The 26,655-nt window shown below is 45.2% G+C and overlaps 1 protein-coding gene across 1 annotated transcript in view; it reads right to left on the bottom strand.

The window, feature by feature from the left end:
• Positions 1-16,450, bottom strand: part of EMILIN2 (elastin microfibril interfacer 2) — a 65,576-nt gene extending 49,126 nt beyond the window's left edge. Inside the window, exons 1-2 of the mRNA XM_030810688.1 lie at positions 16,317-16,450; positions 15,705-15,827 (exon numbers count right to left, since the gene is read on the bottom strand). Coding sequence (XP_030666548.1) covers positions 15,705-15,827; positions 16,317-16,450 — 257 coding nt within the window. The remainder of the gene's footprint in view (positions 1-15,704; positions 15,828-16,316) is intronic.
• Between the last annotated feature and the right edge of the window lie 10,205 nt (positions 16,451-26,655).

The following is a 26,655-nucleotide window of genomic DNA, read 5'->3' as shown; positions in this document are numbered from 1 at the left end:
TGCACCAAGCAGACCTAATAGACATCTACAGAACTCTCCACCCCAAATCAACAGAATATACATTCTTCTCAGCACCACATCACACCTATCCAAAATTGACCACATAGTTGGAAGTAAAGCTCTCCTCAGCAAATGTAAAAGAACAGAAATTATAACAAACTGTCTCTCAGACCACAGTGCAATCAAACTAGAACTCAGGATTAAGAAACTCACTCAAAACCGCTCAACTACATGGAAACTGAACAACCTGCTCCTGAATGACTACTGGGTACATAACGAAATGAAGGCAGAAATAAAGATGTTCTTTGAAACCAACGAGAACAAAGACACAACATACCACAATCTCTGGGACACATTCAAAGCAGTGTGTAGAGGGAAATTTATAGCACTAAATGCCCACAAGAGAAAGCAGGAAAGATCTAAAATTGACACCTTAACATCACAATTAAAAGAACTAGAGAAGCAAGAGCAAACACATTCAAAAGCTAGCAGAAGGCAAGAAATAACTAAGATCAGAGCAGAACTGAAGGAGATAGAGACGCAAAAAGCCCTTCGAAAAATCAATGAATCCAGGAGGTGGTTTTTTGAAAAGATCAACAAAATTGATAGACCGCTAGCAAGACTAATAAAGAAGAAAAGAGAGAAGAATCAAATAGATGAAATAAAAAATGACAGAGGGGATATCACCACCGATTCCACAGAAATACAAACTACCATCAGAGAATACTATAAACACCTCTACACAAATAAACTAGAAAATCTAGAAGAAATGGATAAATTCCTGGACACATACACCCTCCCAAGACTAAACCAGGAAGAAGTTGAATCTCTGAATAGACCAATAACAGGCTCTGAAATTGAGGCAATAACTCACCAACCAAAAAAAAGTCCAGGACCAGATGGATTCACAGCCGAATTCTACCAGATGTACAAGGAGCAGCTGGTACCATTCCTTCTGAAACTACTTCAATCAAGAGAAAAACAGGGAATCCCCCCTAACTCATTTTATGAGGCCAGCATCATCTTGATACCAAAGCCTGGCAGAGACACAACAAAAAAAGAGAATTTTAGACCAATATCCCTGATGAACATTGATGCAAAAATCGTCAATAAAATACTGGCAAACTGAATCCAGCAGCACATCAAAAAGCTTATCCACCATGATCAAGTGGGCTTCATCCCTGGGATGCAAGGCTGGTTCAACATACAAAAATCAATAAACATAATCCAGCCAATGACAAAAGCCACATGATTATCTCAATAGATGCAGAAAAGGCCTTTGACAAAATTCAACAACCTTCATGCCAAAAACTCTCAATAAATTAGGTGTTGATGGGACGTATCTCAAAATAATAAGAGCTATCTATGACAAACCCACAGCCAATATCATACTGAATGGGCAAAAACTGGAAGCATTCCCTTTGAAAACTGGCACAAGACAGGGATGCCCTCTCTCACCACTCCTACTCAACACAGTGTTGGAAGTTCTGGCCAGGGCAATCAGGCAGGAGAAGGAAATAAACGGTATTCAATTCAAAGAGGAAGTCAAATTGCAGATGACATGATTGTATATCTAGAAAACCCCATCGTCTCAGCCCAAAATCTCCTTAAGCTGATTAGCAACTTCAGCAAAGTCTCAGGATACAAAATCAATGTGCAAAAATCACAAGCATTCTTACACACCAATAACAGACAAACAGAGAGCCAAATCATGAGTGAACTCCCATTCACAATTGCTTCAAAGAGAATAAAATACCTAGGAATCCAACTTACAAGGGATGTGAAGGACCTCTTCAAGGAGAACTACAAACCACTGCTCAATGAAATAAAAGAGGATACAAACAAATGGAAGAACATTCCATGCTCATGGGTAGGAAGAATCAATATTGTGAAAATGGCCATACTGCCCAAGGTAATTTATAGATTCAATGCCATTCCCATCAAGCTACCAATGACTTTCTTCACAGAATTGGAAAAAACAACTTTAAAGTTCATATGGAACCAAAAAAGAGCCTGCATTGCCAAGTCAATCCTAAGCCAAAAGAACAAACCTGGAGGCATCACACTACCTGACTTCAAACTATACTACAAGGCTACAGTAACCAAAACAGCATGGTACTGGTACCAAAACAGACATATAGACCAATGGAACAGAACAGAGCCCTCAGAAATAGTGCCGCGTATCTACAACTATCTGATCTTTGACAAAAACAAGCAATGGGGAAAGGATTCCCTATTTAATGAATGGTGCTGGGAAAACTGGCTAGCCATATGGAGAAAGCTGAAACTGGATCCCTTCCTTACACCTTACACAAAAATTAACTCAAGATGGATTAAAGACTTAAATGTTAGACCTAAAACCATAAAAACCCTAGAAGAAAACCTAGGCAATAGCATTCAGGACATAGGCATGGGCAAGGACTTCATGTCTAAAACACCAAAAGCAATGGCAACAAAAGCCAAAATTGACAAATGGGATATAACTAAACTAAAGAGCTTCTGCACAGCAAAAGAAACTACCATCAGAGTGAACAGGCAACCTACAAAATGGGTGAAAATTTTTGCAATCTACTCATCTGACAAAGGGCTAATATCCAGAATCTACAATGAACTCAAACAAATTTACAAGAAAAAAACAAACAACCCCATCAAAAAGTGGCAGAGGATATGAACAGACACTTCTCAAAAGAAGACATTTATGCAGCCAAAAGACACATGAAAAAATGCTCATTATCACTGGCCATCAGAGAAATGCAAATCAAAACCACAGTGAGATACCATCTCACAGCAGTTAGAATGGCCATCATTAAAAAGTCAGGAAACAACAGGTGCTGGAGAGGATGTGGAGAAATAGGAACACTTTTACACTGTTGGTGGGACTGTAAACTAGTTCAACCATTGTGGAAGTCAGCGTGGCGATTCCTCAGGGATCTCGAACTAGAAACACCATTTGACCCAGCCATCCCATTACTAGGTATATACCCAAAGGATTATAAATCATGCTGCTATAAAGACACATGCACATGTATGTTTATTGCGGCACTATTCACAACAGCAAAGACTTGTAGCCAAGCCAAATGTCCAACAACGATAGACTGGATTAAGAAAATGTGGCACATATACACCATGGAATACTATGCAGCCATAAAAAAAGATGAGTTCATGTCCTTTGTAGGGACATGGATGAAGCTGGAAACCATCATTCTCAGCAAACTATCGCAAGGACAAAAATCCACACACTGCATGTTCTCACTCACAGGTGGGAATTGAACAGTGAGAACTCATGGACACAGGAAGGGGAACATCACACACTGGGGCCTGTTGTGGGATGGGGGGAGAGGGGAGGGATAGCATTAGGAGATATACCTAATGTTAAATGACAAGTTAATAGGTGCAGCACACCAACATGGCACATGTATACATATGTAACAAACCTGTACATTGTGCACATGTACCCTAAAACTTAAAGTATAAAAAAAAAAAAGAAATCATAGATGACATAAACAAATGGAAACACACACCATGTTCATGGATGGGTAGAATCAGTATTGTGAAAATGACCATACTGCCAAAACAATCTAAAAATTCAATGCAATTCCCATCAAAATACCACCACCATTCTTTACAGAACTGGAAAAAATCCTAAAATTCATATGGAACCAAAAAAGAGCCCACATAGCCAAAGCAAAACTAAGCAAAAAGAACAAATCTGGAGGCATCACATTATCTGACTTCAAACTATACTATAAAGCCATAGTCACCAAAACAGCATAGTACTGGTATAAAAATAGGCACATAGACCAATGGAACACAATAGAGAACCCAGATATAAACCCAAATACTTACAGCCAATTGATATTCAATAAAGGAAACAAAAACAAAGTGGGGAAAGGACACCCTATTTAACAAATGGTGCTGGGATAACTGGCAAGCCACATGTAGAAGAATGAAACTGGATCCTCATCTCTCACCTTATACAAAAATCAACTCAAGGTGGATCAAGGTCTTAAATCTAGGACCTGAAACTATAAAAATTCTAGAAGATAACATTGGAAAAGCCCTTCTAGACATTGGCTTAGGCAAAGACGTCATGACCAAGAACGCAAAAGCAAATGCAACAAAAACAAAGATAAATAGGTGGGACTTAATTAAACTAAAGAGCTTTTGCAAGGCAAAAGGAACGGTCAGCAAGGTAAACAGACTACCCACAGAGTAGGAGAAAATCTTCACAATCTATACATCTGACAAAAGACTAATATCCAGAATCTGTAACAAACTCAAACAAATTAGCAAGAAGAAAACAATCCCATCAAAAAGTAGGCTAAGGACATGAATGGACAATTCTCAAAAGAAGATGTACAGATGGCCAAAAAACATATGAAAAAATCCTCAACATTACTAATGATCAGAGAAATGAAAATCAAAACCACAATGCGATACCACCTTACTCCTGCAAGAATGGCCATAATCAAAAAAATTTAAAAATAATAGATATTGGCATGTATGTGGTGAAAAGGGAACACTTCTACACTGCTGATGGGAGTGTAAACTAGCCTGACCACTACGGAAAACAGTGTGGGGGTTCCTTAAAGAACTAAAAGTAGAACTACCATTTGATCCAGCAACCCCACTACTGGGTATCTACCCAGAGAAAAAGAAGTCATTATATGAAAAAGATACACATGCACGTTTACAGCAGCACAATTTGCAATTGCAAAAATGTGGAACCAACCCAAATGTCCGTCAATCAACAAGTGGATAAACAAACTGTGGTATAGGGCCGGGTGTGGTGGCTCACGCCTGTAATCCCAACACTTTGGGAGGCTGGGGTGGGTGGATTACTTGAGGTCAGGAGTTCGAGACCAGCCTGGCCAACATGGTGAAACCCTGTCTCAACTAAAAATACAAAAATTAGCCTGGCATGGTGGCGGGCACCTGTAATCCCAGCTACTCGGGAGGCTGAGGTGGGACAATCACTTGAACTCAGGAGGCGGAGGTTGCAGTGAGCCGAGATGGTGCCACTGCCCTCCAGAGCCTGGGTAACAGAGTGAGAATCAGGAGAAAGAAAAGAAAGAGAAAAAAGAAAGAAACTGTGGAATATATATATATATACAATGGAATACTACTCAGCTATAAAAAGGGATGAATTAATGGTATTCACAGCAACCTGGATGGAATTGGAGTGAAATAACTCAGAAATGGAAAACCAAACATTATGTTCTCACTCATAAGTGAGAGCAAAACTATGAGGATGCAAAGGCCTAAGAATGACACAATGGACTTTGGGGACTCAGGGGAAAAGGGTGGGAAGGGGGTGAGAAATAAAAAACTACAAATTGGGTTCGTTGTATACTGCTTAAGTGATGGGTGCACCAAAATCTCACAAATCACCCCTAAAGAACTTACTCATGTAACCAAATATCAGCCATTCCCCAAAAAGCTATGGAAATAAAAAAAATAAACAAAAAGGAAAATACAACAAAAAGCGCTTCCTAATTGGGATTACTCATTTTCTGGTAAAGATTCTGACAAGGAGTTTCTAGAAAGTGCTTTGCTCTTTGGTTCCAAACACGAGATACAGTGGCATTTCTGCTTTCCCCCTGCACCGGCCGTGAGAAGGAGATCTGTGCCTTGCCTTGCCAGTTATTTTCAGCAACAATGCAACAGAATGACTCGCAAATCTTGAGAGTGGCCAGGAGGTGATGAAACTTGTTGTGATGGGAAAGGGCGCATTGCCCATCGTGGCAGAGTGGGGGCCCTGACCTTGCTTCCTGGCACCAGCAGGCTGCTGCTCCTGCTGAAAGCTGCCCCAAATCTCCAAGGTCAGAGATGCCTGACATAAACCAGGCCTGAGCACCGTCAGCACAACAGACCGGACTCAAGGTTCTGGAATGTGTGAAATATTAAGAAAGGCTTGACCATGCCTCCCTGCCCCAGTCCTTCATTCAAAGGCTAAAGGCAAGCCAGAGTCGCTTTAATGGAGAGAGGTTCTCCCCAAGAAGGGCTGGATTGCGAAACTCGTCCCACGCCCTAAGTTCTGTCGCAATCACCCCCTCGGCTTTCCTCCTCAGTTTCAAGATATGTGGAAAAGCTTCAGTTAGCAGAAAAACAAGCAGCACTGTCACCACTATGGTTTAGAAAACACATTTAGGTCTTTACCTCATTATCCTCTCACAACATCCCTGTCGAGCAGATGCAGGGAAACCACTTCAAGTAAGAGGGAAACATCTTGTGCCTTGTCTTCTGATGGACTGAGAGTAAATCTCTGTAAAACATAAGCTAATGAAGGCCATGCATTAGGCAGAACCTGTGCAGTCACAAAGGTGCACAGAGATGGGAAAAGTTGAGGAACAGCTGCAAAGTCTCAGCAAATTCTTCCATTGAAATAATCCACTTAAAAAGCTTCACCTACACTGTTTTTCTTTAACCAAACTTCTTTTAACCAAACACATAATAAAATACATTGTCCTGAAAGGCTGACACTGCAAAGAGTAATTCTTAGGCGTATTCCCTCATCTTCTAATATTTTCTTAGGTGGAACAAAAAAAGGGCAGCTGAGTCCTTCTGGGTCCTTCTAAGTGACACACCCAGAAACGTTTGCTTTTACAGTATTTTCGAACCAGGAATTTGGCTCATTTGAATGCTCCCTACTTTGTTTCAGCCCCCATCACCATCTTAAAACAGGAAGGAAAGAAGAAAACTATTGGCACGTTTAGTTTTAGTCATTTCAGTATTTTTCCTTCAGTGTGAACTGCTGTCATGTTGAAAAATAAGGGGCTCCTCCCTTGATTCTCCCAGGAAAATGGTTCTTTGTAAGGAGAAATCATGCTTGGCTGTACCATGTTATCAAGTGGTTTGTTGTTATTTTTAAGCCAAGAAAACTACTTCATCAAGGATGGAAGTAGTTAACGCTGAGCAGTAAAAAAAGTCACGCAGCCAACAATAAATCAGAACATTTGTGTGGCAGACTAGAAGGAATCTCACCACTGGTTAGTTTACCCGCTTTCGATTTTTAAAAACAGGATGTAAAGTTCTGTGTAACTGTTGGATGCGGCACCTACTTCATTATGTACATGCAGCACAGGTTAGTAACAACTTAATATTAGGCACATGAGGAAGAGGATTTTTTTCTAAAAGAATTCAAGGAACACATTAGTGGCTGTGGGGTAGATCACCTGGGGATTGGCACTAGTTTACCACCACTCACAGCAATATCCAACATCTAGCTAACCTTTCTTTACTGACATACTCCAGGCACACAGACACCTGCAGAACCAGTAAGAAATACCCACAGGCTCCTGCAGCATTGACTTTGACCATAATCACTTATGTGCATTTCCCCAAAGAGACTGCACTGCTGGCTTGGCTTCCAATGCAATTTCTAAGAATTTCACTTAATTCTTTTTTACATTTAAATTTTATTTTACTTTTTAGAGAGGGGGGTCTATGTTGCCCAGGCTGGATTCAAACTCCTGGACTCAAGCGATCCTCCCGCCTCAGCCTCCCAAGTAGCTGGAATTACAAAAACATACCACCGTGCCCAGCTGAGCTTCACTTAAAGTTCATCTTAGGCAAGCCAGTGTCATTATTATCTTAATTCACTGAATGTAACGATTTCAACCGTGAGCATTTTAGCCTTTCTCCAATGTGTCAGTAAGCATTAACTTCAAACCCAAAGTCTTCAAAGATAAGATCACCTGTGAGGCAATAACATTCCAAACCGACAAACAGTGAAAACGGTGAGTGTTCACCCGACGTGCCTGCTAGGTATGCCTTACGTTAGTGTGACAGCGCAATTTTTAAAAGTTCTGTCAGCTGTGTTCCCGTCCTTGGGCCTCCTCCCCAGAACCCCGTCATGTAGACGTGAGGAAAGTGTGCCTCAGAAGGGCTAAGTGACTTGCCTGTGGCCACACAGCTTGGTAGTGGGAGATGTCAGGCTGTAGGCCAACTCTTCTGTCTCCTCTTCCTAAGCACGTCAGCCACCCACCCAACCTGGATGGAGCTCCTACCCATTTGCCGTTCTCTACAGCCTGCCCCCACCTGCCTCCCCTTTTCCAGCTACCTCAGGATTTTAACTCAAATACCACGTGCCAACGTGGGTGGAACACATCAACAGAGGAAGACCAGTTACAGAGCTTAATTAAGACAAGTTCTAACAAAAAGCAGGCTGTTGTTCGTAAGGCCATTACCTCTGTTTGAATGCTATTCACTGTTCTGTAAGACAAAGGTAGAAAGTGTAGCCCCTAAGCACGAAGTTCTTTTTCCAAGACCCCAGTCTCGGCCCTGCCTAGTCTCCTGGCTGAACTCGTGATAAGAATAAAATAATGGTGTGGGAATGTTCTGGAAATGCCGAAGGGCCCTGCAAGCATAGCATCTCCTCCACTGGGAACCTAGTAAGGAGACAGGAACAAGAGAAATCAGAAACCCGAAAGGAAGGTCTGGAGATTCTAGGGGAGCAGCCCCAAGGGGCCAATAAGGAATGGAAACCCAAAGAAAGAAACTCAAAATAGCAACAGTCTGCAGCTCTCGAGGGCTGGGCGCCTGGGATTCCAGCCCTCCCGTGCAGGAGTCTCTGACACGAGCTCAGTCTTCCTCAGCTGACTCCAAGTTACCTTCGATGCCAAGGAACAAGCCTCCTAACAGCCAGTTGATGGCGAAACTTTTGTTTAAAAGCTGAAGGAAAAAAAATTCCCCCAAAGCTGTACACAAAAGGTACGTTTTGAACTGAAAGTTATTCTGTTCCTGGAGATGTAGAAAACAGAAAACTGGCTCTAGAAGATGTAAGTCCTCATTTTCTTTCCCCCGATCCCCGCAGCCTTACATGTTCTGTTCTGGGTTTTTTGTTTGTTTGTTTTGTTTTTGACTCTGTCACCCAAGCTGGAGTGCAGTAGTGCAATCATGGCTCACTGCAGCCTTCAACTCCCAGGCTCAAGCAATCCTCCCGCCTCAGCCTCTCCAGTAGCTGGGACTACAGGCACGTACCACCATACCCAGCTAGTTTATTCTATTTTTTGTAGAGACAAGGTCTCACTATGTTAATCAGGCTGGTGTTGAACTCCTGGGCTCAAGCAATCCTCTTGCCTCAGCCTCCCAAAGTGCTGGAATTAAAGGCATGAGCCACCACGCCCAGCCAAATGTTCTGTGTGTGTGTGTGTTTTAAGCCACATTTCCTGGCTGAGGTTACTCCCTAATAGACAAATTTTCTGCCAACTGAACAACCATCTGCTCCCCTTGGAACCTGAGGAGGATTAGAGGTGTTCTGAACGCAACAGAACTCAACACCTGCTGCAAATTCCTGGCAGGCATTATCTCAGCAGCACATGCTCTGTGTGTTGACCCCGCCCAGATCCCTCCCCCGACTGGTAAGATCCTTTTAGAAAAAGAGCTAATAGGAAAAATTCCACCAAGATACAACACAGGCCTCGAGGGGCTGAGGGGGAGGTGGCCAGATGCTGATAAGCCCAAGTCAGTGTGTGGTGTTAGAAAGAGAAAACTCTGGGCCCTACAGAAACTCAGCCCTGAGTTGGGAGGCAAAGTGAACTCAGAGGGAATAATCCTGCCTCACCTCTGGGGTCCTTGGATGTCTTCACCAACAATGCAGCCTATCTGTGGACCGGACACCTCCCAAAGCCCCCAATACTAAAACCATCAGGCTGAGCAGGAGGTGATGGGACAATCTGGAAGCATGAAACAACGCCAGTCCAATAAAGAGAAGAAACACGGTGCTGTTTTCTACCAGCCGTACATCCAAACACTACCAATAGGTATTGGAGGCTGTAAGAAATGTCAGGCCCTTCCCTCCTGCCTTTCCACCCTGCCAGGGAGGCTGGCAATGCAGCACCCGTTGCGGTAGGCATCACACATGCACCCTCAGGGTGCTCAGCCCGGCCGTGGGTTGAGACCTCCAGGGGCTGCCGGGTGTGGAGTGGGAGGAGTGTGAGGTTTGAAAATAACAGGCGTGGGTTTGGAGGCGCGCTCTGCTGCTTCCTAACTACTTGCCCTCCTGTAAAATGGGGACAATGACCCCAGAGGGTTGCTATAAGAATGGAAAACAATGAACGTGGCGGGGGCTCGTCACATCCTCACGATGCAATTTAAGGAAATATTCTCACTGCGGTCAGCCTCAATCCCACGGATGTCAACCTGCCCAGTGCCTCGAAGAATTCCAAGTCACTCCAATTCCATGTCTCCACTTATCTGTCCCTAAAACCAGCCCATGACCAAGGCAGAACGTCTCCACCTTTACAGCGGCTCCGGAGAGTCCAGATTCAGAGGCTGCGTCCACCACACTGACGGGCGATCGCTGGGAATGTCCTAAGGGCTGGGGGGTGGCAGAATCTACCAGACTGCTCAAGCTGCCAAGGGTTTTTAGGATTAATTGGGAAAATTCCCCAATACAATGAAATTTTTAAGAGATTTGGCTTTATTAATGTAGAAGTATAAAGTAAAACAATTACCTCAGGAGGGGAAAAGCACCCTTAGACCCACCTTGGGAATTAGGACCGAATGGTAAATGCCTAGCGTGCAGTTATGTGCTATTTAAAGTCCACAGGTCCCTTCTGCATCCTCTCCTTATCTCCCAGGGGATGGTCCCCTTTCCTTCTCCTCTTCCTCAGATTCTATTGAGCCACCCTTAGGAATTTATGGAGGGAAGACAAATCATGTTTTGTTGAAGCAATCCTGTGCCCGGAGGATCCACAGCCCTCCTCACATCTAGTACCTGTGCACTACAGAGAGACACAGAGAGAGAAGACATCCCAATTTTAAATTCCTAAGTGATGGCGAATCTTTATAGGTGTTTAAAGAATTATTATTGCAGGCCAGGTGCAATGGCTCACGCCTATAATCCCAGCACTTTGGGAGGCCGAGGCAGGCGGATCACTTGAGGTCAGGAGTTCGAGACCAGCCTGGCCAACATGGTGAAACCCTGTCTCTACTAAAAATACAAAAATTAGCTGGGTCTGGTGGTACAGGCCTGTAATCTCAGCTACTCAGCAGGCTGAGGCAGGAGAATCACTTGAACCCAGGAGGTGGAGGTTGCAGTGAGCCGAGATGGTGCCACTGCACTCCAGCCTGGGCAGAGTGAGACTCTGTCTCAAAAAAGAAAAAACGAATTTTTGCACAATTACTTACACACAAAACTAGTATCACAACCATTAGGGCATGGGCTTTAAATTCTTTTTCTGGAAGCCTGCTTTTAACACCATTCCCCTGTGACAAGTTTCATGTTGGCGGCTGAGCTCAGGAACACACGTGTGGAAGTCCTGAAGTGGTCGAGCTCACTGGTCCATGCAGTATATCCGATAACTCTCGCCTCTCTAATAACAATTTTAAGCAGTCCAATCTGCCAGTGTTTCATTAAAATAAGCCAACAAACTGTATAGAGTGAAAAATGACATAGTTCATGCTTTGTAGGCAAATGACCCACAGTAGAGAGGGTTAAGGGCACATGCACACACACGCGCGAATGCACACAGAAATGCATTCTCAACACTTTTATATGAGAATTGCCTTTTATGAAAGAAGGTGTAAATGCTCTTAGTAGTTGAGTACTGTGCAACCTACCGAAAGCACACACTAAGACAAACAAACAGGCACATTCTCCATTGCTATAGAGACAGAGGGCAGTCCGCAAAGCCCTGGATTAGCAGGCGGCTCAGTGGCTACCTTCACGTGATCACAGGCAACTTAGGGAATGGCTCATCTCAGTTTCCTCCTTGGTAAAATGGAGACAATACCATTCAACCCGAAGGGCTGTTGCAGAAACTAAATAAACTAATATATGAAATGGAAAGCCCTAACACGGGGCCTGGCACATAGAAGGTACTTTATAGTATCAGAAAAGTGATTACTTAAAATGCCCACTTATATAAAAACCCCTTCTGTTCCTGGTTTCACATAACAATATTCCAATTCACAATCTGGAATCTAGGGCTTTTCATACATGTAAACGGGGCACTGTCTAATCCTTCTGACAAGGCACCTGCGGCCTGTAGTCGGTCTCTACAGCTAAGGAGGCTGTTAGGGCCCAATGATATGGCTGGGCACAGAAGCCCTCCTCCTGTTATTTGAATGAGTACCTCCGTCACACCCCATTTCCCAGAGGTTTCACCCTCAGTCTCGGAGCACTCTCTCTATGGCTACTTTACTTCTGTCCCCAGATAGGCAGAGTGCTCTCTTTCTCTCTCTGTTTTGAGACAGGGTCTCACTCTATCACCCAGGCTGGAGCACAGTGACATGATCACAGCTCACTGCAGTCTCGACCTCCTGGGCTCAAGCAATCCTTCTATCTCAGACTCCCGAGTAGCTAGGACTACAGGTATGCACCACCATGCCCTGCTTTTTTTTTTTTTTTTTTTTATAGGGATGGGGTCACACTATGTTGCCCAGGCTAATTTCAAACTCTTGGGCTCAAGTGATCCTCCCGCCTCAGCCTCCCAAAATGTTGGGATTACAGGCACGAGCCACTCTGCCTGGCCCAGATCTCTCTCTAAGTAATTCTTTACCTGCTTGGCTACTATCTAACTCCTTTTTTTTTTTCCTCCATCAGAGCCTTTTTCCCATCATATCATTTTCTGTATAACTAAGTTTCTTCATGACTCACTCCCTCAATCTCACACAAATTACAATGCCTGCACCCCACTGACCTGAATGGTCTCTTTCTGCAGAAACAATTGCTTCCTGCTCACTAACCCGTGGCCTTTCTGGAGCCGGAAGCCTCCAGGACTTCTCCTGAGTCTCTAAAATGGGGTTTCCTCCACCAATATCTTTGCTTCACTCTCTCTCCTTGCCTGGCTCTTCCTTTTCCTTCCCCTCCACTGTCCCTAAGAACTCAGCTCTGCTCAACCATGTCAAGGCCTCAATGATGCCAACCTGTCTGTCACTCTCAACTGCAGAAATGCGTTTCTATCTCCAGCATCTCGGCCAACCTCCAGCCCTGTACTTCCAAGACTGCTCACAAATTATCTCTCAGTCACTCTAGGGTGAATTTCTGAAGAACCTTTTTATCCAGCCTGGGTAACATAGTGAGACCCCATCCCTAAAAAAATAAAAATAAAAAACTAGCAGGATGCGGTGACTTGTGCTTGTAATCCCAGCTACTCAGGAGGCTGAGGTGGGAGGATTGCTTGAGCCGAAGAGTTAGAGGTTGCAGTGAACTATGATGGTGCCACTGCACCCCAGCCTGGGTGACACAGTGAGACCCTGTCTCTAAAAAACAATAATAATAAAAAAGAACCTCAACTTTCCTTCCACAGGTCCCAGGTGACTCAGGCTTCTGGATTCCTCAGAAAACATTGAGCAATTCCACGTGAAGCAGCCATTCCTCCTTGTTAAGTATAAAAAGAAGGTTCCTTCCTTTGTCTTCATTCATCCACCAATTCTCAAAACTTAGGGGCCAGACATGGTGGCTCACGCTTGTAATCCTAGCACTTTGGCAGGCTGAGGCGGGTGGATTGCCTGAGCTCAAGTTCGAGACCAGCCTTGCCAACATGTTGAAACCCTATCTCTACTAAAAATACAAAAAAAAAAAAAAAATTAGCTGGGTATGGTGGCACGCACCTGTAGTCCCAGCTACTCGGGAGGCTGAGGAATGAGAGTTGCTTGAACCCAGGAGGCAGATGTTGCAGTGAGCCAAGATCATGCCACTGCACCCCAGCTTGGGTGGCATGGTAAGACTCTGTCTCAAAACAAAACAAACAAACAAAAAACAAAAAAGAAACCTTAGGAAGCATTCCTCAGTTGAAAAATAAGGTAAACCATTCTGTTCCATCCCTTAAGAAATTGAAAAAGGTCAATACTGAATTTACTGCTGAAGCTAATGTCAAGGTTTTCAGGTTTATCAACTCAGTCTGTCTTTGTTTCTTAAATTCACACTTACAGTGCAGTACTTAAAATGTAAAAATGCACTTGAATTGTTTACATGGTTATTATTGAAATAAAACACCCAGGTCACTTATTTTGGCTTTGTTTAATAAAACAACAGAAACATCTGTCATTTTTTATAACAATTCTGTTGTCCTACTCACTGGGTGGCAAAAATGCACTCCCACTGCCTTGCATTAACCTGCCAATCTGGAGGCGATTCACTCCCCACTGACAACCAAGTTTCACTGAGTTTTGGTCAAATAGAACAATTAAATCATCGTTTGGTTTTCCAAGCAGCTAACATAATTTGAGAAAATAAAAACAAGCCATCTTTTAAACAAAAATGCATTACTTCCCAAAATGAAAAATTAATTTATCTCCAAATTGTCACCAGTAAGTTTTAAGGTTATAGCAAGCCACAATATGCAGTTCTTGTATAAGATGAATAAAATATTCCTGACTAACAACTCAATTCTAATTTTAAACAAACGCATTCAAACTGAGTTGAATACTTAGTTTGTATCACTCCCACAGTGTAAAAACCTTGCTTGGTTCTGATGTCACTGACTGCTGGCCATAGACGATGAGGTCTCAATCTTACTAAGAGATTAAGGTTGGATGACAGTACCTTATCTCTCGGACAATGTATCCAACTCAAAGAGATAGCCTAGCTGGGCATTCAATTTCAGCGTTTTCCACTGTATATTAGGAAATGGGGACCTCGTCTAAGTTTCTGTTTGTTTTGCTTTGTTTTTGCCGAGCAGGAATTAGCTGAACCCTGTTGGCAGCTCCTCCAGCAGCCCACGTGGGGTGGACCCAGCGACCACTTCCCACAAGACTTCAGGCTCATCTACTGTTCTCTGGAATATGGTTTCCTGGAGTACAAGTTCCAGTCTGTCCCTTGGTTTGGCCAAAGACAGATCCGCCTACTGACTATTCTCTGCTGTAATGACAACTGTGCTCTAAGACAAACAACTTATTCTTAGTGGAAAACAATTAATTTCAGCCATCACATGTGTTCCTCAACAGCCATTTATTCACACTGGCCCATCTTCCGATATCAGACTAACACAAAACCCCTAAGACTTGCCTGATGACAATTGAATGAGTGTCATGTATTTAACGGCATTTGTACTTTATTGCATTGCTTCCTGTTTTTTTTTTTTTTTTTTTTAAGATGGTGAAATCTTTACAAGCAAAAAGATGATTAATTCTTCCGCCTGTCTTTAACGGCCATTCTCTCCCACAATCTCTAGCGAACCTCCAAATCTAAGTTGCGGGGAGGGATGCTGGGGAACCACACTTTTAAGCAAAGTGTTCCTGAGGTTTTAGCTTAGACATCTACAAAACTGGAAGATTCCGTTTTATGGGGACATACGGACAGAACTCACTCGTTTTAGAACACTACTTAGCCAAACCTCTCAGCGAATCCTATACTGGAAAGTCTTTAGCAGTATACATTTTGGAATCTTCTGTGTGCCCCAGAACACACAATATGGATCCAATTAGATTCAGCTGCCTTATGTTAGAAACAAACATTGAAAGGAAAAAAAAACAGAAGTGGGAGTGGGAGCTTTGTTCATCCTCTCCTTTGCCCCCGCGACCGCACACTCCCAAGGCGTGCGCATCCTCCCCGCTCACTCCGACAGCACACACTCCCTAAATAGCCCAGCGTGGCCGGTGCCCCGCGCAGCGCTCTGAGCGCTTTTCCGCTGCTGGGTTTTCACCGGATCTGGAAGAGATTTACAGGACGACTGGAGACCAGCGCGGCAACCCCACCCCACCCCCACCGCCCCGGCCCGGGCGCGCCCCGCCCGCTCCCCGGCTGCAGGACTTACACCAGTGCGGACGGACAGGGCATCTGGTTCCAGGCACAGTTGTACTGAGCCTGAATAAAACTCTCACTTCCCTCCAGCACAGAGCAGCTCACATTCTTGTTCACGATGTAGGCGCACCAGTTCCTGGGGTGCAGGAGAGAGAGGGAGAAGGGCACGGTGTAAACCCGGAGAACAATGAGGCCAGGGGAGAGGGGACGGCAGCAGCACCAGACCGAGCGAGGGTCGGGGGGGCCTGTCGCCCTCTGCGGAGGCGGGAGCTTCACAGAGCAGACGCCGGAGGGTGCCCGGGTGCGCCTCTGGAGAGCGCGCGCCTGGACCCGACCAAGACGGGAAAGAAAAGCATCCATGGTCCCAGGGGTTCCTGGAATTCCTGGGAGTCGTTTTCGGATCACCCGGGTCTGCGGGACACTCTCTGCGCCCACGCCCCCGGAGTCAGCTCTGCCTGAGGCGCCGGCTGCGGAGCGCGCGGTTCCCCGGAGAAGGAGCCGCCCGGGGAAGTCCAAGGGAGACCCCCGGCTGCCGCTCGTCGTCTTTGGCAGGGCAGCTCCGGGGCTCAACTGGGGGCCGGGGAGGAGTAGGCGGTTTGGGGCCAGCCGAGGGGCGCGCACTTACTTGTTCCTGGCGCTGGGCCGCGCGGGATACCCGGGCTGCGGGCCGGCGTGGCACAGCCCCGCGCCGCCCAGGGCCAGCAGCGCCAGCGCCCAGCGCCAGGGCGCGCGGGGCCAAGGCCATCTCAGCTGCCACATCCTGCGCGCAGCGGGCGCGCCGCGCCTGCCCGGGTCCGGAGCGCGGCGGATCGGGGCACCGGCCACAAGGCTGCCGGGGGCCAGGGCGCCGCCCGCGAAGGCAGGAGGCTCGGGCGCTTCGCGGCGCTCCAACCAGCGCTCCGCGGCCGCCCCCTCCGGCTTCTCGTTCCTACTTCTCCTTTTGCAGCCCTGTGCGCCCTGCGCTTCTCCTCGGTCCCTCAATGACGCACGGGTCCCCCCGGGTGCCGCCCTCTTTATTTCACTTCCCTCTCCGAAACGTGACTCTCCCTCCACCACGTCTCCCTGTCTCCAGTCCCTTCACTTCTCGGCAGGGGGCTCGGGGTGGAAGAGCTAAAGGGTTTGGGATAAGGGTCTATGTTACAGAATTTCCAATTACTCATTCCTTTGGTCTCTTCCCAGATGCCGAGCAACTCCGCCTCCCACCTTCCAACAGGCTCGCTCCCGGCCCCTCGGGACGCGGCCGCCGTCGGCGAGTCTGGCTGTCCTCGCGTCGTGCCTGGGTGCCAGCCTCCCGGGGTGAATGAGGGACATGTTTATCAGTCCCGCGGGGAGATGAGTGGGGGCTCGACTCGAATTTCCTCCTCGGGCAAGGCAGGGCCATTCCGCCACCACCTCCATGGACTTAGAGAGTCCAGGGGGAATGAACGCTGATTCTCTTCTTTCTTTGCCCAACTCTGCCTTAGGCACCATCTAACAGTTTCCGAGTACACGCGGGGGGCGGCAGGACAGGACAAGCCACAGCCCCACCAATTCCCAGAGGCTGCTGCAGCTCAGCGTCCAGCTCTATCACTGACTCCAGTTCTTGAAAGGTGATCTCACAGCCTCTGCTTCTGAGGTCCTACTGTGAACTTTCTTTTTCTGTTGAAACTAAGGCATTTACTCACCTTTGCTTCTCAACAGTTCAGGCACTGCTAGACATCTGTCTTAAACTTTCTTGTAGGTTTTCTGCCTATTGCTGAGTTACACTAATCTCTACCAGTTTCTTTTTGGGATGAAGTACCAGAATGTTAAATAAAATCACCACCCAAGTGTTGTATTCCAAGGGGTGTTGGAGAGAGCTATGTATTTGAGATGACCTGCTGCATCTAATTAATGTACAGGGTCGTGAGTGGTATGGTTACCAGACTCCACAGATAAACTGTGGCCTCTGTGAGCTAACCGGACGCTGTTGGCCATGACTTGAATAAAGCTTTGCTGTGGGCCAGGCGGGGTGGCTTACGCCTGTAATCCCAGCACTTTGGGAGGCCGAGGCGGGTGGATCACCTGAGGTCGGGAGTTCAAGACCAGCCTGACCAACATGGAGAAACCCCGTCTCTACTAAAAGTACAAAAAACAAAAAATTAGCCGGGCATGGTCGCACATGCCTGTAATCCCAGCTACTTGGGAGGCTGAGGCAGGAGAATCGCTTGAACCAGGGAGATGGAGGTTGCAGTGAGCCGAGATCTCACCGCTGCACTCCGGCCTGGGCAAAAAGAGTGAAAATCCATCTCAAAAAATAAAAAATAAAAACGTTTGCTATGTTCCTACTTTACTAAATGAAGCCATTGGTCTATTTTGTTTCTAATATTCTTTGATGGTGTTGTTGGACCTTTTGATTTGCAGATGAAAGAAAGAGAAGTCCCTAAGTAGAAACTACAGGGGCCAAGCAGAACATTATACCATGTAAGGACATCATCTGTCCCTGGACTCTTAAGCGGAAGATCATGCAAATAGTGGACTGAAGTCATCCCAGCCTTCAAAAGAGCCACCGTGGGGGGGAAATAACAGAAAGGGATAAAAAGCTGTCTTTCGTAACCCAATCTGTATCTTTCTGTGTGACTTCCCTATCCTGCCTGTCCTAACACCATCTTGGCCATAAAGACTCATAGAGTAGAAACAGAGTATAGAAATGAAGAAGAGGAAGGGCGGGGGAAATGGGGGGAACACACAAGTTGTGTGTGTCTGCAGTTAGCAGAGAACAACTCCAATGTGTCTCTGATACAGGTAAATCTCAAACTTGAAAGTGCACTGAACTGATCAAGTCAATCTGTTTTTTCCGTCAAATCAAAGTTATACTAGGAAGTTGTCCAAGAGCATAAGGGCCAACTTGTCATTGAGATGACCATGATCTATATTTAATCAGCTATCAGTAGCATTTATTGGTAAATAAATTTCATTCTGAGCATCTGTTACAAGCTAGGCATCGTGCAAAAATACTGAGGATTCATGAGTGAGCCCAAACTGACAGGGGGCTTGTGTTTGGAGAGCTTCCAGGCATTGCCATGCAATGAAGGGTGTTAGCGTTCCTGATGGACAGTCAACTAAGTGAGCTAATGTTTATTGCATGTCTTTCTCTAGACATAAGCCCATGTATGTTATTGTGGGTCTGCCCTGGGAAGACAGAACATTCTTGACTTTCAGAAGGTTACTTCCCTCTTTTGTATTTTTATTTATTTATTTGGGGGAAAGGGTCTCACTCTGTCACCCATGCTGGAGTCCAGTGGCGTGATCATGGCTCACTGCAGCCTCGACCTCCCAGGCTCAAGCGATCCTCCCACCTTAGCCTCCCGAGTGCCTGAGACCACAGGTGTGTGCCATCACACTCAGCTAAATTTTTTGAATTTTTGGTAGTGATGGGATCTCACCATGTTGCCCAGGCTGGTCTTGAACACTTAATCTCAAGCCATCCTCCTGCCTTGGCTTTTTAAAGTGCTGGGATTTCAGGCATGAGCCACTGTGCCTGGCCTATTATTCCATTCTTTTACTTTTTTGTTTTTTTCTCTTGAGATGGAGTCTTGCTCTCTCATCTAGGCTGGAGTACAGTGGTGCAATCATGGCTCACTGCAGCCTTGATATTCCTGGGCTCAAGCAATCCTCCTGCCTCAGTCTCCTGAATAGCTGGGACTACAGGCGCAGACCACCATACCAGGCTGATTTTTTGTATGCCATCATAGCTCCTTATAGCCTCCAACTCCTGGGCTCAAGTGATCCTCCTACTTCAGTCTTCTAAGCAGCTAGGAGTACAGGCACACACCACCATGCCCAGCTAATTTTTTATTTTTTGTAGAGATGGGCGGGGCGGGGGGGGGGTCTCACTTGGTTGCCCAGGTTGATCTGGAACTCCTGGTTTCAAGCAATCCTCCTGCCTTCGCCTCCTAAAGTCTTGGGATTACAGGCGTTAGCCACCGTGCCCAGCCACAAGGTTATTTCTTGATTTGAGGCCAAGATCCCAAGAGACCCTCTTTCTTTTCTCTTTTCCAGCTGGAGGAAGGGATGCAACAAACTCAGGAACCAGAGAGGCCTGCATAAGAAACAAGACAGAGGGAAGCTTCTGGAGGATAGAGAGCTTCAGCACACTAAGAAACAGACTAATTGGGCAGGACTTCTTCTCCCTGCCATGAACAATAACATGGATAGGACTGCCAGAAAGCTGCAAGTATGAATTTTTTATATGCTGCCAAGTACCTTAAATGAGCACTTGAAAACTATATTTTATATAACAATCTGAAGGAATTTCTTCTGCTTTAAAAACAAGAGTCCCGTAGTAACTTGGGACACACACCCTTGATTGTGTGACCAACTTACCTAAAGCAAAAATTCAAGGAAGAACTACTTCATACAATCCATTCTCTCATTCACTGGTGAGTCATGATGTAAGACATTCATCAGGCTCTGTACGTGTTTAGGGACAGTTCTCTTGGAAGCAGTGAGCCTCTTGGGCCTCCAGCACACCCAGGTGCCCCCTCCATTGCCTGATGGAAAAGGAGGGTGACTATCACTGAGGCAGCAGGCAAATACATTTCCCCTAGCCCCACCCCAGTCATCTGCGCAGGGGACATTTGATCAAGATGAACTGATTTGCATCTAGGATGTGGTCAAGAATCATGAGATTAGCCTGGGCTTTCTGCCCTTCTGATCCCTCATCTTCCCTTTTTTTTTCTTTTTTGTTTTTTTGATACAGGGTCTTGCTCTGTCACTCAGGCTGAAGTGCAGTGGTGCTACCATGGCTCACTGCAGCCTCCACCTCTCAGGCTCAAGCAATCCTCCTAAATCAGCCTCCTGAATAGCTGGGACTACAGGCACATGCCACCGCATCTGGCTAATTTTTATCAATTTTTTTGTAGAGATAGGTGTCTCACTAGGTTGTCAGGCTGGTCTCGAACTCATGGCTCAAGCGACCCTCCCGCCTCGGCTCTTTACTTTCTGGAGTTCAAAAGTTCAAAAAAACTGTCCCCTGGATTTCTAGGTGTACTTTTAGGTATCTTTATTGCTTCCTTGTTCTGCTTATTTAATGATGGAACAAGAAAGTTCTTGAAGACTAGGTATCTCAAATAAAAGACACACTTCATTCTTTTAAAAACAATGTAGTTTAATAGGGAAAGAGAAATATCCCCAAGAAAAACGAATTGGCTGCAGCATCTAGCCTGTTCCGTGTTCTGGAATGCCAGGGCGTGGGCGATACAGTTTTGTTTAGCTCCATTTGAAATAGGCATTGTGTTGGAGAGGGACCTTCAGAACAATTTTTTTTTTTTTTTTTTTTTTTTTTTTTTTGAGATGGAGTCTCGCTCTGTCGCCCAGGCTGGAGTGCAGTGGCGCAATCTCGGCTCACTGCAAGCTCCACCTCCCGGGTTCATGCCATTCTCCTGCCTCAGCCTCTCCGAGTAGCTGGGACTAAAGGCGCCCGCCACCACGCCTGGCTAATTTTTTGTATTTTTAGTAGAGACGGGGTTTCACCGTGGTCTCGATCTCCTGACCTCGTGATCCGCCCGCCTCGGCCTCCCAAAGTGCTGGGATTACAATCGTGAGCCACCGCGCCCGGCCCAGAACAATTTTTTTTTTTCTTTCTTTCTTTTTTTTTTTTTTTTTCTGAGATAGTGTCTGGGTCTGTCACCCAGGCTGGAGTGCAGTGGTACAATCAGGGCTCACTGCAGCCTTGACCTCCTGGGCTTAGGTGATCCTCCCACCTCAGCCTCCTGAGTAGCTGGGACTACAGGTGCACACCACCACACCCAGCTAGTTTTTGTATTTTCAGTAGAGACGGGGTTTCCCCATGTTGCTCAGGCTGGTCTGGAACTCCTGAGATCAAGCAATCCACCTGCTTCGGCCTCCCAAGTGCTGGGATTACAGGCACGAGCCACGGCACCAGGCCCAGAACAAATTCAGTGAGTCTCCAGACTTCAAAATTTATAAATAACAGCTGCTTTCTTGTCTTGTCAAAGGCTTTGATCAAACAAATGAAATCAAAACAAAGAACACTTGCCCTCTTCAGTTTTTCTTAACTTATTTATTTGCAAATACCTCCTTTGCTATACAAAGCTAAGGAGTCAAAAATCTCCTTATCCTTTGAACCTAAGACAGACCTTATCAACTGACTGATTAGATGACACTCTCAAGGACTATGGCCATTATTTTAATGATCTTTCATGAGAGATGCCGGGAGGAAATGTTTCTATATTGATTAGGGGTGTGTGCCTTTATACATTTTACACTATCACCTGAGAGTTTCAAAACTGTGAAAAATTGAAATCACATGGAAAAAAAGGGTTTTCAGAATTCATGCAGTAGAGTTAGTGTACTGTTCAAAATACGGCACCCTCACCCACTTAGCTGAATGATTTTGGACAAGCAATACACCCCTCTTTGCTCCATGTTCTCCTCTGAAAATTGGAATCACTCATCTGGCTATGGGGAGGATTCATTGGATTGCCAGCTGTAAACTGTTAGCATCGTGCCTGGCACTCAGTGAATAGAGAGTGAATATTTACCATTGTTATTGACATACCCACATCAGAACAATAACAAATTTGGAGTCAGGTTCAGGGGCTTTATCATTCCTTTTGTTTGCCAGTCAACATAGAAGCTGACCATCGACTGCAGTTCCTTCCAAACATGAAGTGTAAAGACTGCATGTGTATAACTCAGTCAGAATAGCCCTAAGTGCGATTGTCCAGAATAGAATACTGCGCTCTTAGGGGCTCACACCTGTAGTCCCAGCACTTTGAGAGGTCGAGGTGGGCAGATCACGTGGGGGGCAGGAGTTCAAGACCAGCCTGGCCAACATAGCAAAACCCCATCTCTAATCAAAATACAAAAAATTAGCTGGGTGTGGTGGTGGGTGCCTGGAGAATCACTTGAACCTGGGAGGTGGAGGTTGCAGTGAGCCCAGATGGTGCCACTGTACTCCAGCCTGGGTGACAGAACACGACTTTGTCTAGAAAAACAAGAATACTGACTTCTAGCCCGGTTTTCTTTCTGCTGCTCCCCAGATAAAGCATGTAGCTCAGCTTATTGTTTAGAAGATTTATCCTCTATACAGCGAAGGATTTTATTTTAGAACAAGGCATGAGCTCTTTGAGATTAATAATGCTGCGTAAATAAATTCAGATCATGGGGCAATTCAACAGTGAAGATCTTCTTCAAAAAGATGAAATTAGTTACTCCTTCCATATCCCTTAATTTTTTTCAGATGTTTCTTAGATCTAAGAATACTTTCTACAGTTAACAGTATACCATACACTACATTTGAGATGTCATCACTGACACACTTATGGTATGGTTTTGAACACATTTTTTTCATCATAAGAAATAACTGACAAAAATAGGCTTTAGAATTTTTTTGCATGTTTGTTTCCAAGAGAGCTATAATAGCTTAGGCAATAATGTCTTCATATACATGAGCCACATCAAACTATGTTGCAGTTCATCATTTATTCATGGAATGTGAGTTGACTGTTCTGGAATCAACAAAATGTTCTAAATAGGCAAAATGTATTTGGTGATTCTGAAATAAATTATTAAATTTTAGCACAATCATGGTCTATACTCAGAATAGTATGGACTAGTCATGAACAAGTTAACTCTTTCTAGTATTTCAGACTGGGCAATTCTAACAACGTTTATTTAAGTATAGTCAGTTCTCTTTATTTGCAGTATTTACGTTTTATAAAGTTGCCGTGAACACTGAATTAGCAAATATTGAACAATTGCTTCTAGGGGAAATACAGCATTAGGTTCTTACAAGCCTCTGGTCAAAAGGTGTTTTTGTCAATCAAGCAATACATAACTTTGTTTTATGTGTGTTTTTATTTAAAGATACCTAGTTTAATATATCTTTTTGATTCACTAACACTGAACTCATGGCAAACCCAACTATAACTCATGCGGGAATGATGCTTAACACACACACATATTTTTTCCATAAGGCACATCATAGCCTTCTTGGGCTAGGAATGTTAGCCTTTCAGCACTATGCCTGGGAGCCATTTTAAACAGTGAAATTATTATCAGCAGTGAATCTGTATCCGCAGGGGTTCTGAACAACCTCAATTCTTGCCTCCTCAGAAGAAAGAATTCAACTAAGGGGCATAAGGCAGAAGGAGAGGCTGAGACAAGTTTTAGAGCAGGCTGGGCATGGTGGTTCACGCCTGTAATCTCAACACTTTAGGGGGCCTAGGCAGGTGGATCACATGAGGTCAGGAGTTCAAGACCAGCCTGGCCAACATGGCAAAACCCTATCTCTACTAAAAATACAAAAATTATCCAGGTGTGGTGGCAGGCACCTGTAGTCCCAGCTACTCGGGAGACTGAGGCATGAGAATCGCCTGAACCCAGGAGGCGGAGGTTGCAGCCAGCTAAGATCACACCACTGCACTCCAGCCTGGGCGACAGAGAGAGACTCCATCTAAAAAACAAAACAAAACAAAAAAACATTAGAGCAGAAATGAAAGGAAGTGAAGTACACTTGGAAGAGGGCCAAGCGGGTGACTTCAGAGATCAAGTGTGCGGTTTGACCTTCTGACTTGGGATTTTATACGCTGGCATACTTCTGGGGGTCTTGCATTCCTTCTCCCCTGATTCTGCCCTTGGGCTGGGCTGTCCGCATGTGCAGTGGCCTGCCAGAACTTGGGAGGGGCCACACGCTCAGTGTGTTTACTGGAGTTGTACGCATGCTCATTTGAGACATTCTTCCCTTACCAGTCTAGCATTTCTAGAGGCAGGTGTGATGGTTAATACTGAGTGTTAACTTGATTGGATTGAAGGATACAAAGTATTGATCTTGGGTGTGTCTGTGAGGGTGTTGTCAAAAGAGATTAACATTTGAGTCAGTGGGCTGGGGAAGGCAGATCCGCCCTCAATCTGGTGGCCACAATCTAATCAGCTGCTGGCAATTAAAGCAGGCAGAAAAACGTGAAAAGGAGAAATGGGCCTACCCTCCCAGCCTACGTCTTTCTCCTCTGCTGGATGCTTCCTGCCCTTGAACATCGGACTCCAAGTTCTTCAGTTTTGAGACTCTGACTGGCTCTTCTTGCTCCTCAAGCTTGCAGACAGCCTATTGTGGGACCTTGTGGATCGTGTAAGTTAATACTTAATAAAGTCTCCTTTAGTTCTGTCCCTCTAGGGAACCCTGACTAATACAGATTTTGGTACCAGGTGTGGTTCTAGAGGAACATAATATTAAGAATGGAGTTATTTCGTTGGTTTTGGGGTTTCTGGAGTTGGCTGCTTAATATGATTAGACCCCAAAATGCTAAGGATTCTACTTCTAACAGTATGGAGAACACTGATAGTCCTTGGCATGAACTGTTTAAAGAGTTATGCAAATAAATGCATTTGACAATCCTGATTCATCACTCCTGAGAGGCAAGGAGTTGAGTGACTCTATACATAAAACCTTTGATCATGTGTGGAGAACCAAGGAACATAATGAAGCTGGTTGGTTGCTCGTAAGTTCAGTGGGCAAAGTGATGAAAGAAGATGAACTCAGGGATTCTGTCTCCCAGCTTCAGAAGCAGATACTGAGCCTCAAATATGCTAAGATTGCCCTGAGTGAGAGTTTATGTTTTGTTTTGTTTTGTTTTTGTTTTGTTTTGTTTTTTGAGATGGAGTCTCGCCCTGTCGCCCAGGCTGGAGTGCAGTGGTGCAATCTCGGCTCACTGCAAGCTCCGCCTCCCGGGTTCACGCTATTCTCCTGCCTCAGCCTCCCGAGTAGCTGGGACTACAGGCGCCCGCCACTATGCCCTGCTAATTTTTTGTATATATTTTAGTAGAAACGGGGTTTCACCATGTTAGCCATGAGTGAGAGTTTTATCTCCTGTAGAGAAAGAGCTGAAATTGTGGAAAAACAGACACAAGCTTGTATCATGCAAGTAGCTGACCTGCAATGAAAGGTGCATGCGCAGACTCACCAGGTGTCTACTGTTAAAGTGAGGGCATTGATTGGAAAAGAATGGGACCCTGCAACTTGGAATGGGGATGTGTGGGAGGACCCTGATGAAGCTGGGGACACTGAGTTTGTAAACTCTGATGAACATTTTTTGAGAGAAAGAACAGCTTCCCCATCCCCAGTAGTGGCAACATCCCCTCCCAGACCCATGCTGCCATCAGTCTTTCCACCTTTGTCTGAGGAGATAAACCCTGCGCTGTCTGAGGCAAACAGTGATGGCCTCCCCTGAGGCTGTTGCCAGGCAAGATAATGTTGATTCTCCTCAGGAGCCACCCCCAACACCTCTGTTTGCTTCTAGACCTATAATTAGACTAAAGTCCCAGTGGGTCCATAGAGGTGAGGTTGAGAGGTGTGACCCATGAGGAGGAGCACTACACTCCAAAAGAACTGTTTGAGTTCTGTAATTTATATAAACAGAAATCTGGAGAACAGGCATGGGAGTGGATATTAAGGGTATGAGATAATGATAGAAGGAACATAGAGTTAGATCACACTGAATTTATTGATTTGGGCCCACTGAGTAGGGTCTCTGCTTTTAATGTTGCAGCTCGGGGAGTTAAAAAAGGTTCTAAAAGTGTAATTGCTTAGATAGCTGAAATATGGATTACAAGATGGCCCACTGTGAACAAGCTGGAAATGCCTGATCTCCCTTGGTTTAATGTAGAGAAGGGATCCAAAGGCTTAGGGAGATTGGGATGGTGGAGTGGATTAGTCACTTTAGACCTACTCATCCCAGCTGGGAGGGTCCAAATACCCTTGACCAATGCATTTAGAAATAGATTTGTGAGGGCAGCACCTGCATCTTTGAAAAGCCCTATAATTGCTCTTCTCTGTATGTCAGAGCTAATGGTGGGAACTGTAGTCACTCAACTACAAAATTTAAATACAGCGGGAATAATTGGATCCTGAGGTAGCAGGGATCAAGTAGTGGCACTCAACCATCACAAGCAAGGTAGGAATATCTACTGTAATGGACAGCAGA

Source organism: Nomascus leucogenys, chromosome 4 (genome assembly GCF_006542625.1).
Source record: "Nomascus leucogenys isolate Asia chromosome 4, Asia_NLE_v1, whole genome shotgun sequence".
NCBI lineage: Eukaryota > Metazoa > Chordata > Mammalia > Primates > Hylobatidae > Nomascus > Nomascus leucogenys.
The sequence above is the reverse complement of the archived record's forward strand: the minus strand, read 5'-3'. Positions and strand labels throughout refer to the sequence as shown.